Raw genomic sequence first — 16,269 nt, 5'->3', positions numbered from 1 at the left:
TTCCTTTTCTACCCAATGCCCCAATCTATTGGTTGACGGTTCGCAAGTGTTTGAATGGTAATGTTGATCGGGTCTTCGTTGGGTTGGATTTTTTATCCCAGGGTGGCTAGTGCATCGACAAATCTATTTTTGGCACTGCTCTGGTGTTCGAAGGCTACTCCTAGGTCGTGGGTTAGTCTTTGGATCAAGGTCCTATATGGTAGGATTGTTAACTCTTTGATTGTGGTGCTTCCATCTAGCTAACCGATCACCAACTTAGAATTCCCCGTCAACCTAATCTTTTTTGCCCCGAAATCCCTTACTACGGTCAACCCCAGGACCAAGGCTTCATACTTAGCTATGTTATGGGAACAGGGAAACTGGAATTTGAACGAGTAGGCAAAGGTGTTGCCGGCGAGCGAAGTTAATGTGATCCCGACCCCGGATGAGGTGCTAATGCTACTCCCATCGAAAGTCAAAGTCCATTCTCCTTCTTCAACCACTGCGATCATGGGCACCTCTCCAGGGACTTCTTCTAATATAGTGAAATCGTCGTTGGTGGGGAAGGCGACTAGGAGGTCTACCGCTACTTGACACTTGATATCCTGGGGTTGAGTGTATTTGATCATATATTCACTAAGTTGCATCATCCACTTAACCAATCTATCGGAGAGAGGAGGTCTGTCCATGAAGAACCTGATCGGGTCACTGCGTCTAATGAGTCTCACCTTTTGACCTAGGATGTAATGCCTAAACTTTTGCACAGCAAATACCAGTGCTAGAAACTGTTGTTCCATGTGAAAGTAGTTCTTCTTAGCTAGTTTGAGGTTTCTACTAGGGTAGTATATCGAAGATTCAACTCCTTCAGCATCCTCTTGTGCTAGCAAACATCCTATCGCTTCTAAGTTCAATGTGATGCATACTTTAAATTCTCGGTCTTTTCTGGGTGGGGACATGGTTGGGGCCTTAGCCTAGGTAATCTTCAACTGTTTAAAGGCTCTTTGGTGCTGTTCTGTCCATTTAAACTCCACAGATTTTTTAACCAACTTCATCAATGGCATTGTCGTATGTGCAAGGCCAGTGATGAACCTCCTAATGTACGAGACTTTTCCTAAAAGGATCTTCAACCGGGACTCGTTACTTGGAGGCGGGAGGTCTAGGACTGCTTTCACTTTGTTCTCATCCAGATGAATTCCGGTCTGGTCCACTCTATATCAAGGTTTTCAAAAATGAACTGGAAATAGAACTGGTCAAGGGACTAGTTTTCGGTTAAGCAATTTAATCATCCACGTCAAACAGTTCGACCCGTGATGTCATAAATAAATTAAAATAAAAAATATATTTATAAATAATAAAAAATAGTATAAAATTAAATAAAAACAGAAAAAAATATAGGAAAATACAAAAAAAAAATTATCTAAATACAAAAACAACAAAGTATATAACAAATAGAAAATAATAAAAGTACAGAATTGTCCTCTTTGTTCTTCCGTCTTCTTCTTCATTGCGATAAAGAGTAGAGCTGACAGTCTGTTCTAAATATGGAGAAAGTTAAAAACACAATAAAATCAATAAATTAAAAAAAATAAAAGAAAGAGTATAAGGGAGAATGAGAATGAGAACAAGAATCAGGGAAAATAAATGCAGAAATGGAAATGGGAGGAGGAGCAGTGACACTATTCTCGCGAAGCGGAGTAGATGTGCTCCTTCAAAAACAAAAGCAATAGTTTTGAGAGAACTTATGTAAAATTGTCAGTCGCCACTACAAAATCGTCGGCCACCATTGCTTTTGTTGCTCCTTCTTGATGCTGATGACAGAAAAAGTAAATCCGTTGTTGCTCCTTGTTGCTCACCGCCGTAGATGAAGCCCTTTTGAGGAAGGAAATCTGGACAACAGTCGCCGGTCGTCGTGATTCACCACTGGTTGACATCGGTCGTAGCTGCCACATGTCATTGGTTGTGGCTGCCGTAGGTCGTAGGTCGTGCCGTTGGAGTATGAGAAGGAAGGCTAGAACTTGGAAGGGTTAGAAGTTAGAACGAAAATGAACTTCCGTTCTAACCCTAACTCGTAAGGGAGAATTGTGGGATATGAATGGAATTTTTTTTTTAAATCGGACGAAAATAAATTTTGTCTACCTACGAACTGTTGCTCAGGTCGAACGGTTTAGCGGTTCGACCGCCTGAGTTAGCAGTTTTTGACTTTTTCAACGGTTATTACTAAATAACGGTTTACAGTATAACCGGACCCGGGGGGCTAAATTGTTACCAGTTTTTCTAGTCTGACCGTCCAGTCCGGTCCGATTTTGAAAACCATGCTCTATATCAAAATTTCTCAGACTGTACTCCGAATAAACACTTTAAGGGGTTAAGTCTCAGGTTGAAAGTTCTACATCGATTGAAAACTTTTCTTAACACATCAAGGTGATCTTCCTGCTTCCTTGCCTTGACCACTATGTCGTCCACAAAACACTCAATCTCCTTATGCAATATGTCATGGAAGACAATTGTCATTAACCTCTGGTATGTGGCCTTGTCATTCTTCAAGCCAAAGGGCATCATCTTGTAATAGAAATTCCCAATTGGTGTTCTAAAGGTTGTATGGGTGTGTCTGCAAGGTCCATAAAAATCTTATTGTACTCGTTGTAGACATCTAGGAAGGAGAAAAGTTGATTCCCTGCCGTCGATTCTATCAGAACCTCCATGTTTGGCAAGGGAAACTCATCTTTGGGGTAGGCTCTATGTAGGTCTCTAAAATCGACACATCATCTGCGATAAGGTTGGAAGGAGTTAGTTTTCAGCGATGCACTAAGAGTTTGGCCAACTAAACTTGAGGGACTAACTTGAGTTGTCTTGTTCTTCTTCTTGACTAGCACTATGTTGGCTAGCCATTGAGGGTTTGGTATAGGTTTGATGAACCCTACTTGTAGGAGTTGTTCGACTTCTTCTTTAATCTTTACGGTTACTTATGGTTTAAAGACCCTTTGAGGCTACTTCACGGGCTTGAACTTGGGATCTATACATAAAGAGTGCCTGACAAGGGCCAAGTCTAATCCTAGCATCTAGTCGTACAACTAAGTGAAGACATCTTGGAATTCTATGAAAATGCACACAGATTAGTCCATTTTTCAAACAGGTCATAGTATCTTGCAATAAAGAAAGGTTCTTACCTTTCAGTAATGTGATCAATTTGTCCTTTTCTTCGGGTTCTAGTTTGGCTGATATGTACAATGGCCTTTTCTCTGTTCCCTCTGTGATCATATTGATCTCTTCTAAGGGTTCTTGCACCGTGTCGAAGGAATTCATCATACACTTGGGAGGTTCTTGGATTTCATCGCAATATTCTAAGGTCTCTTCCCTTTGTTCCTGTTATCGCAATAAGGCTTAGCATTTCTGGTTTGATTATTAATTACGAATTCAATAAATTTCACTATCGCACCTCTAGTGTTTGCAATACTTGTTCGGGTTATGATGCATCTTTCTATGATGAAACTACAGCAATGTCTTTTTGTGAGAATTGTCCAATGAAGTAGTTCTAGTTGAAGCATTACTTAAAGTTTTATTAAAAGAAATTTACAATTGTCCAATGTAGGAATGTTGACTTCGGTCAAGGTATGGCTATCACAGCAGTTCTCCATGAAAGATCTTGGAGAACTCCAAGAAAGATACAACATGGAAAACTCCAAGCTGCTTATATTGACAAAATTGTCAAAAGATACAACATGGAAAACTCCAAGAAAGGAAACGTTCCTTTCAGGCACGGAGTCACTCTCTCCAAGAAGATGTCTCCCAAGACTTCTAAGGAGATTGAGAGCATGAGAGACGTTCCCTATGCCTCAGTCGTAGGGAGCATCATGTATGTCATGCTGTGCACTCGCCCAGACATTGCTCAGGCGGTGAGTGTGGTATGCAGATTCCAGACAAACCCAGGGCAGGAGCATTGGACTACTGTGAAGAACATACTCAAATACCTTCGAAGGACAAAAGAGTTTTGTCTGGTACTCGATGGAAGTTCACTACAAGTTCTAGGGTATACCGATGCCGATTTCCAGTCGGATCCAGATGATAGAAAGTCTACATCTAGGTATGTTTTCACGATAGGATCGTGTGCTGTTTGCTGGAAAAGCAGCAAACAGGGGTCCACTGCAGACTCCACAACCGAGGCCGAGTACATTGCCGCAAGTGAAACTGCCAAGGAAGCCATGTGGATGAAGAAATTCATACACGAATTGGGAGCGATTCCATCCAACACATCACCCATCCCGTTGTTGTGTGACAACAATGGAGCGATCGCCCAGGCTAAAGAGCCTCGGGCTCACTCGAGGTCAAAGCACATCGAGAGAAAGTACCATGTACTGCGGGAGATCGTTGGTAGAGGAGACGTCCTAATTCAGAAGGTAGCATCAGCGGATAATGTGGCAGACCCATTGACTAAGCCACTGACACAGAAGGTGTTTGAGAAACACGTGGAAAGTATGGGACTCCGGCTTGTACCAGATTGGACCTAAGTGCAAGTGGGAGCTGTTAGACAGTTTTGTATGCCCTTAGCTTCAATTCGATTTGATGTACTTTTGTTATTTAGTGGAAATAAATAAAGTGCATGTTTGATTCATGTTGTTTGGTTTAATTCTATGTAAGACCCTAAAATTGGACACTTATAGAGACTCGTGTTAGTTTTAAATATTCACAGTCGTTGGATAAGTCTGGGGAGATTTATACTACCAAGGCTGATACTGGTGTGCCACCAAATGTTGGGATGGCCTGTCTCCCCAGACTTATATGCTCTTGTGGGCTTCCTCTCTACCCATCGTACTATGGCCACTGTTGTGGAGGAGTGTAACCTACGGGGTTGGGCTTGTACAAGATTCGGTCGAAGTATGGTTTTTGCAGGATAACTGAATCTTGGGCCTAGTTACGACTTTCTACCACCAGCCCATGGACATATTCTCTCAAGTCATCCCAATTGAGTGGGGCCTTCATTCCTAGATCTGCTTGGAGGAGGATTTTGGACTATCCGACGGGGTGTTACACTGCTTGCACGGGCACGGAATTAGCCATGATAGGCTATTCTAGTGTGGTAGGATTCGAGTTGGAGGCGTGATGGTTGGCGGAGATGGTTACGAGAGCGGCGGCGAGAGTGAAGGGAGATTGTTCGGTCCGGCCCATCTCTTCGAGGACCACCCATTTTTTAGAGGAAATGGAGTCACCACCCAATTTTTAAAGGAAATGGGCCCTCATTTTTAGGTTTAAAAAGCTCGATTTAAGTCTTTGATAGTGACTCCGTTTTCCATGGGAAAGGCATACAACCAAGAGATTTTAGGTCCCTAGGATTGGGAAAAGGAAGGTATTAGGCACCCCTCTCTCCAAGCTGCTTTAGCATCCCGATACGGGAGTTATTCAGTATCAGTTTCTTTCGGAGAGAAATAAAAATGGTTGCAAGAATTTCTTAAATCTAGAGGAGCATGCTTTCAACTCCTCCTAAAACCGATTTTGAAGTGATGCTATCGGGTCTTAGGTACTGATTTCCCAAAGACCCTCGCCTCTCTGCCTCTACTCTCAGTCAAGAAGAAATTGAAAACAATGGTTTTCCAACATTTCAGAACTTCAAGTAACCTAGAAAAAGTAAAGAAGACTTACCTTTCGTATATTCCTTGACGGGAGTTTTCCAACAGGTAGGGATGTAACAGAACGAAGTTTAGATGGGTTCTTGAGCTAGGGAATATTTTTGGTTGCAGAAGCCTCTGCTTGAAGGTGGAGGAGAGGAGTTTAGAATCTGATGTTCAGAGCACCTCCGGATTTGGATGAGCAAGAGGTAGCATACGGTTTGGGAGAAAGCTTTATTCTCTCTCTTTTTCTCTCTACGAGCCTCTCTTGGGTTTTCTTCCTCTCTCTTTCTCTTTTTTCTCCTGGTCCCCCCTCTTTGAGCTCGGATTAGATCCGTATTTATAGAGAATGGGAGGGGGGTCAGGTCTGAATTCATTCAGCTACAGTGCCTGGGATTTAACAGAGGTTTTACACACAAATAAGCAATGATTCTTCAAAGAAAATCATGTTCAATCAAGCTTTCTTGTTTGGTGAAACTCTTTCTTCGATTTGGGGGTGGTTTTCATGGGTTTTGCGTGTCTAATGGGAGCTTGGGGCGTGTCATACATTGCAGCCCCGTATTTGGGGCAGACAGTGGCAGAAAAGGTAAATTTGATGAACTTTTTAAAGCTATTTTGTCTTTTCTTGGTCTTAAGTAGGGGTATGTTTGGTATTTTGAGATTTTTGGGTCTATTAGGCTTTGTTTGATTGGTCCAAGTGTTCTAATGGGTCAAGAATGGTTTTGACATCAGCGAAAATCCTTTTAAGGCTTCAGGTTGGCCAAAATGATGCGGCAATTTAATCAGGTGTGTCAAAGTGGTATCTTTCTAGTTTAACGGTCAAATGAATGAGTTTGGTCACAAAATTTGGCATCCCAGGGTTTTTTGGGTCTCTAAACATAGTGGTGAGGTTTGATCGGACAAATGGGGTCAGGATGATTGAGATCTATGACTGACAAGTTTGGATCAACAAGATTTGCTGAAACAAAATCTTTGTTTGATGAAGGATCAAACGAGGGAATTTTGGGATGAAATTTGGTGGGTTGGTGGTGTGTCCAAAAGTGTGTCATTAACGACTTCGAAACACCACTTTAATATTTATAAATTTTTTTCGTTTCTCAAACAACTACTGACATAGTAAATGGGTGAGAACGGGTCGTATCCACAGGGAAACAAGTGAAAAGTTAATATATACTTAGATCTGGACAAGAGAATGCAATCGGGAATGGCAGAAAATATGAAAATAAAATCTATTATTGCTGAAATTAAATGTTTCGAATTTAAACAAGACAATAAATAAAAATCAGAATTTAATAAAGTATGGAATCAACAAAGGAAATAAAAGAAATAAATAAAAAAATGATCCAGAATCCAGATTCGGTGCGGTAGTTGTAGATCGGCTAGACAAATTGCAGAAACCCCTCCTGATAAGAACCGGGCGTCCCTCCTTTCTACAGCCCTCGAACCCCTCGAAACACCTTAGCCTTGAACCAAACAAATTCAAATCTGCAAAACAGAGAAATGAACAAGAATTAAATCTAAAAGATTGCAGAAATAAAAATAACAAAAAAGAAAATAAAGAAAAGGAAAGAATGATTGACCAGATCCAGTGGCGGTAGTTGTAGAATGGTTGAACAGCTTGCAGAAACCCCTCCTGGCAAGATCTGGGCGTCCTCCCCTTCTACAACCCTTGAACTCCTTAAGAAACCCTAGCCTTGTTAACTGGGTGAATTGACCAACCCCTTCTCTAGGGCCCCTGGGGTCCTTTTTATAGAGAATGGTGGATATAACTGGAATTAGAGAGAAAGAGGGGGCGACAGTTGGGATTTAGCAAAGTTAGAGACACCCTAGGGTTTCTAATTGATGGCTAAGATGGTTTTGGGGTGATCTTATGGCTGAAAATAAAAGGAGAGGGCGCCCAACATTATGTAGGGCTGAGATTTGGGTGCCCAGAAATGGAGGGTGTAGATTAGAACATCTAGGGTTGAAGGGTTAAGATTAAAAGAATAGGTGGTGCCTTATATTGAATGGTTGGATATAAGATGGAGGGAGTGGCTGAGATTTAATGATAGGGAGTTGAATGGTAAGGATTAGCATAATAGGTGGCGCCCTAGGGTTTAAAATATACAAAGGAGAGCCCTAAAATGAGTGGTTGAGATTAAAAGAGGTGGAGGGTGGAAATTAAACACCTAGAGGCGGCTAGGGTTTGCTAAGAGTGAAAAGATTAGGTTAAAAAGGCTCCCTAGGGTTTGCTAATGAGAGGGGAGCATGGTAACACAATAGGATGGGCGCCAACTGGGTTTAGTAGATAGGAGGCACCCTCTTGTTTTCAGTTCTTTACAGAAACACCCCCTCTTTCAACTGGACTTCACACCAACTTCCCAAAAACTGCATTCCAGCCATGAAAACTTTCTAGTTTTCTACATAATTTGCACAGAGACCCTCAAAGGTCACATAATTGATTTTAACTGGGAAAATGACACATTTTGACTTTTTTAAGGCCGAAAATACCCTTGAATTGATGTCCTTAAGGCATCGAAATGTAGGGTTATCAGTTGGCACTTTTGATCATCCTGAATCTAGTGGAAGTGATGGATCTTAGATCATAGGTGTAGATTGATTGATTTAGTTCAGATCATGGTCTTAGCTTATGGTTTTCCAATCAATGAGAGGGTTCGAAATGGAATCTTACTTTTTTAATGGTCAAACGGAGGTGTTTGGTCGTGATATTTGACATGCAAAGGTTTTTTAGGTCTCCAAACACAGTGGTAAGGTCTGATTTGTCATGTGAAGTTGGGATGATGGATGGTAGGCTCTAATTAATGAGATTTTTTGGAATTGGATCTAGGCTTGATGGGGGCTTAAACGAGGGAATTTTGAGCTGAAATTTGGAAGGTAGGCATGGATTAGGGTGAGGAGTCAAGTGGATGGTTCTGGTCTGAGAAATATATGGTCGAACTTGGTAATCATTCAGGGCCATCCAAATGGGATCTTGATGTTTTTGCGGTTAGTTGTTGAAGACTCGTGGTGGGATTTGCTACTTGATTATTTCCTAGTGATCTTGGGTAATGGATATGTTGGATTTAATTTTGGAGGAGTTAGTATTTGGATATCGCATAGATCGTGGCCGTTAGAAAGGAAGTTGGCGTGATGAACAGTGGATCTTTAGAGTTTAGTCATTAAACTGATGTGCAACTAAGTTATAGTTTTTCAAGTGTAGGGATGATGTCTAACCAAGGTTCTTGTTTGTCCTGTAGGTTGTGTCAATGGAGGGTTTTTTTGGGTTTGGAAAGTCTCAAGTTGATCTGGTTGTGTTTCAAGTTTTTGGAATGCAAAAGGGGAGTACAAAGAGGTAGGGTGAAGGGACACAACAAAAATTGGGTGCTAATTGCTGCCCCTCTTTGTTGGAGGTAGCAAGCTACCGAACAACAAAGAAAAAGAAGCACACGAAGATTTTTGTGAGGGTCAAGAGTTTAGAGGAGGAGATTTTGCTGCTAGAATTTCAGTCAAGGTTAAAGTTGATGTAATGTAAAACCATTACCTGGAAGGTGTTGTACCGTCCCAAGCCTTGGAAGGCAATTGCAACTGTCAAACAAACACGAGAAAACATAGTGGTGTCATCCTAAAAATAGCTAGCATTAGTTGATGTTTGATTTTTGTTATGTTTTCTTGCATATGTTTTGAAGAATTTGATATTTTTTAATATGGGATGAAGCTCATTAAGTTATTTTTTTATGGATTTCTAAATTGTTATTTGTTGGATGTCTATAGTTTAAGTTTGTGTGGCTTTGACCTTTTTCTGTTGTGGCATTTAAATTGATAATTTGATAAAAGCCTATAAATTTCTTATTTGATTTGATTTTTTTTTACTAACTTAGGTTTTTGAAGATCGAATTTGTTATTTGATTCAAATGTTTTATGAAATTTTACTAAGTTGATATGGATTTTGAATCTTTATTTGAGTTTTTTACAGGTCTTGATTTTGATTTAAATATTTGATGAATTTTTAATTTTCACAGGTTTTGATTTTTTGAAAATATTTGATTTTTTTTGCAGGTTTCATTTAATTTAAATATTTGATGGACTTTGGCTATCGATTTTGATTTTTGAATTTGGCTATTTCATTTGAATATTTTATGGTTTTTGAATTTTTATGGGTTTTCATTTTTGAAAATATTTGATTTTTACGGGTTTTATTTGATTAAAATATTTAATGGGCTTTGGCTTTTGATTAGTTATTTGATTTGAATATTTAATGGTTTTTGACTTTTGATTTGAATTTTTATGGGTTTTGATTTTTCAAAATATTTGATTTTTTACAGGTTTTATTTGATTTAAATATTTGATGGACTTTGGCTCTTGATTTTGATTTTTGAAATTGGTTATTTGATTTGAATATTTTATGGCTTTCTGAATTTTTATGGGTTTTGATTTTTGAAAATATTTTATTTTACAGGTTTTATTTGATTTAAATATTTAATGGTCTTTGGATTTTTATTAGCTATTTGATTTGAATATTTGATGGTTTTTGACTTTTGATTTGAATTTTTATGGGTTTTGATTTTTGATAATATTTCATTTTTTATGGGTTTTATTTGATTTAAATATTTGATGGACTTTGGCTTTTGATTGTTTATTTGATTTAAAAATTTGATGGTTTTGACCTTTGACTTGAATTTTTATGGGTTTTGATTTTTGAATTTAATTTGAATATTTAATGAAATTTGGCTTTTGATTGACTATTTGATTTGAATATTTGATAGTCTTTTACCTTTGACGGATTTTGGCTTTTGATTAGCTATTTGATTTGCATATTTTATGGTTTTTTTACCATTGATTTGGATTTTTATGGGTTTTAATTTTTTTAAATTTGATTTGAATATTTGATGGATTTTGACTCATGATTTGAATTAGTTGTTTGATTTATGGATTTAAAATATTTGATGGAAGTTTACCAACTTAATATGGATTTTGATTTTTTTTATTTGAGTTTTTTAGGGGTTTCGATTTTTGAATTCAGTTATTTAAAATGTTTGACGGAAGTTTATGGATTTTGATTTTCCCCCTTTTTTTGGGTTTGTTTTGATTTTTGAAAACATTTGATGGAAGTTTAATATGGATTTTGTTTTGGGTTTTTATGGGTTTTTAATTTTTTTTTGTTTTTTTTTTATGTATTTTGATTTTTGTTTTGGGATGGATTTTGATTTCTATTTTGGGTTTTTATAGGTTTTGATTTTGAACATATTTTAAGGATTTTGATTTTTGTTTTGGGCTTTTTACAGGTTTCAATTTTTAAAATTAGTTATTTGATTTTGAGTTTTTATAGGTTTTGATTTTTGAAAATATTTGATGAAAGTTTAATATGGATTTTGATTTTTTTATGGGTTTTGATTTTTAATGTTTGATTTTGACATCATTTTAGAAAATCATTTTAAAAACTTAACAAAGGTCCTATGATTGATATAGCATGTGTTGTCATTCTGAGAGGTAATAAGATCCCTTTAGATAGGAGTTACTTGCGCATTAAAACTTTGATAATCTAGGTGATGAAAACTGTGTAGTGCAAAGTGTACAATATTAAAGTAAGTCCAATGCCCCAGCAACGGTTTAGATTTCATAAAAGGTAGTTTGAAGATAAGGTGGTTTGGTTATAACTTATCAAGCTTTCTATGCTTCTGGACATACTGCCACGCATCGGGGCAAAAAGATCTTTGAATTCTACAATTGATCACAGGAATGATCAAACTAAAATTTTTTTCTCTTCTTTGAGTGATTTTCTGGAAGGTATCTCACATGGGATTTTTTTTGGATTAGGCCAAGTGACTGCTTTTGATTGACTCCAAGATTTTGCATGAAGGCAAACCACACAAGGTGATAAATTTTGATGGTAAGAGATTATGCCAGAGAGATTTTGATGAATTTGGATGGGTATTTGATTATGCCCAAAGGAGAAGTGCAGAAAGTGAGAAATTTTGATGATTTTTTATGGGTATTCAATTATGCCCGAAGGCAGATCGCACAAAGCGAGAGATTTTGATGATATTCGATGGGTATTCAATTATGCCCGAAGGCGGATCACATAAAGCGAGAAATTTCGATGATATCTGATGGGTATTCGATAATGCCCAAAGGCGGATCACACAAAACAAGAAATTTCGATGATATTCGATGGGTATTCGATTGTGCCCAAAGGTGAATCGCACAAAACGAGAGATTTTGATGATATTCGATTATGCCCAAAGGCGGATTGCACAAAGCGAGAGATTTTGATGATATTTTATGGGTATTCAATTATGCTCGAAGGCAGATCGCACGAGGCGAGAAATTTCAGTGATATTTGATGGGTATTCGACTATGCCCGAAGACAGATCGCACAAAGCGAGAAATTTCAATGATTTTCGATGGGTATTCAATTATGCCCATAGGTAGATCACATAAGGTGAGAGATTTCGATGATATTTGATGGGTATTCGATTATGCTCAAAAGCAGATCGCACAAAGCAAGAGATTTCGATGATATTCGATGGGTATTCGATTATGCCCGAAGGCAGATCGCGCAAAGAGAGAAATTTCGATGATATTCGATGGGTATTGGATTGTGCCCGAAGGTGAATCGCACAAAGCGAGAGATTTTGATGCTATTCGATGATGCCCAAAGGTGGATCGCACAAAGCGAGAAATTTTGATAATATTTGATGGGTATTCGATTATGCCCGAAGGCGGATCGCACAAGGTGAGAAATTTCGGTGATATTTGATAGGTATTCGATTATGCCCGAAGACAGATCGTACAAAGCGAGAAATTTCATTGATTTTTTATGGGTATTCGATTATGCCCATAGGCAGATCGCACAAGGTGAGAGATTTCGATGATATTTGATGGGTATTCGATTATGCTCGAAAGCAGATCACACAAAGCAAGAGATTTCAATGATATTCGATGGGTATTCGATTATGCCCGAAGGTGAATCGCAAAAACAAGAAATTTTGATGATTTTCGATGGGTATTCGATTATGCCCGAAGGCAGATCACACAAAGTAAAAATTTTTGATGATATTTGATGGGTATTCGATTATGGCCATGGGCAGATCACACAAGGCGAGAAATTTCGATGATATTTGATGGGTATTTGATTATGCTCAAGGGCGGATCGCACAAAGTGAGAAATTTCGATGATATTTGATGGTATTCGATTGTTCCCGAAGGCGGATCGCACAAAGCGAGAGATTTTGATGATATTTGATGGGTATTCGATTATGCTCGAAAGTGGATCACACAAAGTAAGAAATTTCAATGATATTTAATGGGTATTCGATTATGCCCGAAGGCGGATTGCATAAAGCGAGAAATTTTGATGATATTTGATGGGTACTCGATTATGCCCGAAGGCGGATGGATTTGGATGATTTAAATGAAAGAAAGTTGGATGATTAATGACTTTTGGATTTAGATAAAAGCAACTTGCATTGAAGGATTATGAAGATGATGAAAGATTTTTGAATGATGGAGATATGTATGAAAATTTTTGGATGATTGGAATAAAAGATTCTTGAATTTTCTGGAAAACATTTGGGTGCTATTAAGTTTTTCGCTATGCAATGATTCAAGAATTTTTTTTTGCCACAAGAGACTTTGATGCCATGAAGAACTTTGATGCCACGAGGGACTTTAGTGCCATGAGGGACCTTAGTGCCACAAGGGACTTTAGTGCCATGAGGGATTTTAATGCCACGAGGGACTTTGATGCCACGAGGGACCTTAAAACAAATTCGATGATCAAACAATGATTTTTATGCCATAGTGTAAGAAATGATATGCCAATCTAGAAGCTTGATGATTTTAAAAAGCATGGTAAATGGGTGAGAGCCCTTTTCTTCTTTTCCTGTAATGATTGGCCATTTTGAAACATTTGGCTAAAGAAAAGGATAATGTGTATGATGTCGGCTAGGAAGATGATGACAAGAGGTGGAAAAGGATTAAGCTTACTTCTGACAAAACAATGACACTCAAAAGAGCATGCTTACCCTTAATGTGGCATAAGATTTTATGACAACAACATTGTTGGTTTCAGAGACATGTGTCTTAGAAATGTTAGTGGCCAATTGGAAATTCACTTCAGGAAAATGTTCGAGCAAGAGATAGTTGCCCCCTCACATAGAGATTGAAATGTACCATTCTCTTTTTCTTTTTATTGCCCTTTTTGCCCCTAGTTTAGTGTTTCCAGGTCTGATTTCTTTTTTTTTCTTCTTCTTCTTCTTTTCTTCTTTTTTTTTTTTTTGCTTAGCGTGCCTACACTTGATTCCATCATTGTCAGCGGGAAAATGTGTGTCCAAGGTCAACTTGCTAATTTCTCAAAGACCGAGGAGGTCTTATTAGATGGGACGGAACGTGGCTTAGAACATGGTTCAAAATCAAAAGATAAGAGGCTCAAATATTCTTTTGATGCAGGTTTCAGATGTTTAAATTGACAAATGGGGCCTTTAACACTTTTCTGGATTTTCTTATTTTCCTTTTTTTCTCTTTTTCTTATTCCCTTTGGATGAGAAATGCTTTTCATGCCTTTCAATGCAATGAGCCATACATTTAACTTGATTCAGGAGGACTTTTCATTGGGGTGGAGAGTGGGGTTAAGATGAAATTGGAAATAAATGTTTTATCTCAGTTGCCCCAGTTTTTTATTTTTCTCTTTTTTTTTTCAAAATTGCACTTAGCTGACTTAGTTTTTCCTCTTTTTTTTGACTTGTTGGAAGGGTATTCAAATATTTGACATCTGTCTCTTGAGAAAGGGGGTTTAATCAACGAAGAGGTTCAGAGGATTGGTTAGTGGATCATAGACGAGGTGAAACGATTGATAGATGGCCTCCCTTTGTCTCTTGAATGTATCTATGACTTATGAAATGAAATACATGTTAAGCTCATCCCCAATTGATCTTTTAAGGGAGAAGTATTATTCTTTGACAATGTGGGGCCTTTGAGTGAACTTGCCCCTAGTTCCTTTTGCCTTTTTCTTCATGCTTTTTTATCTTTTTTTTTTCTTCGTCTTTTTTTGGCCCCTTGTTTTTTATTTTGATTCAAGCATCTTGGGAAAGTTATGGGTTTTGTCAAATAAAGGTTTAGATGAAAGGCTTAAATGGGATGACTAGCATCTAAAATGAATGATAAGGGACTGAGGAAATGATCAACCGAAAATGGCCTCTAGTTCTTTCTTTGATTGATCAACAATTGACAGTGGATTTGATGACTTGATGCTGACTTAGGAGTAGCCATTGTGAGTTAACTCCATTGCCCTTATGCCTTCAGTTCTTTTACTACCTAGGGTTGTCCCCTTCTCTAAACATTTCATTTTTTGAATTTCCACTCAGCAACCAACTTTTCTCAACAACATATCGATGAAACTTGTTGCAAGTTTTTGATCATCAAATCTGGATACAATAAAAGGATAAATTGGGCCAATTGAATTTGTTGATTTGTTGGGATATAGCATTGGGACACAAACATAGATTGATAAAAGGCACAAAATGAGATTTCATTAAGTAAAAACTGAGTACATTGAGCTTTTAAGGTGCAAAGAAAAACAAAGTTTAATGTAACTGTGTTTAGATGGCAGCATGTCCATAAGCTTGAGCCCTAGGGTTGTATTGGCCATCATCAATGAGAAATTGATAGCATACTTCAATTGCCAGCATTCATTGGTTTCATGTCTTGGTCCTTGATGCTAGGTACAGTAAGCCTTCTGGTTGAAATTCTTTGGATCCGTAGGAGGCTTCCAAGGCAATAAATGAAAGTATCCTTTTCCGACCAAGATGGGCAAAAGCTTAGAAGGTTGGCAAGGTAGCAGACTGAACTTCTTCACTTCTTTCTTAGATGGTTGAGAAGGTAACATACGATTCCAAAAAATTAGTAGTGTTACCCCTGTGTGGGAAATTAGCCAATCAACTTTGAAGGTTAACAGGTCCACTACTTTTCAAAGTTCTTCGATCTCTTGTTGGATATTGACTTGATCCTTGGTAGGTGAGGTCATCTTTCCTGTTGGAAGCATTAGACTTCAAATGAAATGCAAACATGCATGAAATGAATGCAAAGATGATGCAAGCAATCCCTAGACTATTTGGGTTGGTACTTAGAGGGTGTCTAGGTAGAAAACCTAGGGTTTTAGGTGTATTTGAGGGTCCTAAGGTTTCATTATTTTTACTTGGTTATCCGAGTCACACATAAGCGCCAATGCCTAGGCTAGCTACGTAACCCTTGTGAGGGATCAGACCAGTCGTAGTTCTTGAAAAGGTTGTGTCAGCACTCGATTTTTGCTCAATCCGCTACCTGAACTTCCAATTCACCCCAAACACCTGATCAGACCCTTCCAACCTCTCCAAAACATCCAAAAACTCAGAAAACCTAAATTTTACCCCGAGAGTCCTTAGATCCAGTGTTAAACATGTCCGATACCTATCTGATGGCCCTGATTGACCCTCACTTACACCTCAACCACTAAATCAGACATGACCATCAGACCTGGAACATCCCGAAGCACATACCCATGAAATTTGAACTCAAGATTCCTCCATTCACCTCTCTATCAAGCAAAGAATCCATTTCGACCATTCTCACACCCACAACCCATATTCGCTTGATCCAAACACATCTAAACCAATCAAACTTTCCCAATCACTCCGGAATATCCAAAAACCCCTCCATATGAAATTCCAGTCCAAAT

General features: G+C 38.2%; 1 protein-coding gene across 1 annotated transcript; it reads right to left on the bottom strand.

Annotated features, from left to right (window-relative positions):
* Nucleotides 1-239: 239 nt before the first annotated feature.
* Nucleotides 240-935, bottom strand: LOC148789854 (uncharacterized). The gene has a single exon (XM_088893787.1). It carries the CDS (start codon nucleotides 933-935, stop codon nucleotides 240-242), a length of 696 nt encoding a protein of 231 aa, XP_088749913.1.
* Nucleotides 936-16,269: the final 15,334 nt, after the last annotated feature.

Source organism: Nelumbo nucifera, chromosome 8 (genome assembly GCF_055504915.1).
Source record: "Nelumbo nucifera cultivar China Antique chromosome 8, China Antique-T2T, whole genome shotgun sequence".
In the NCBI taxonomy this organism is placed as follows: Eukaryota; Viridiplantae; Streptophyta; class Magnoliopsida; order Proteales; family Nelumbonaceae; genus Nelumbo; species Nelumbo nucifera.
This window is presented reverse-complemented; position numbering and strand designations above follow the sequence as displayed.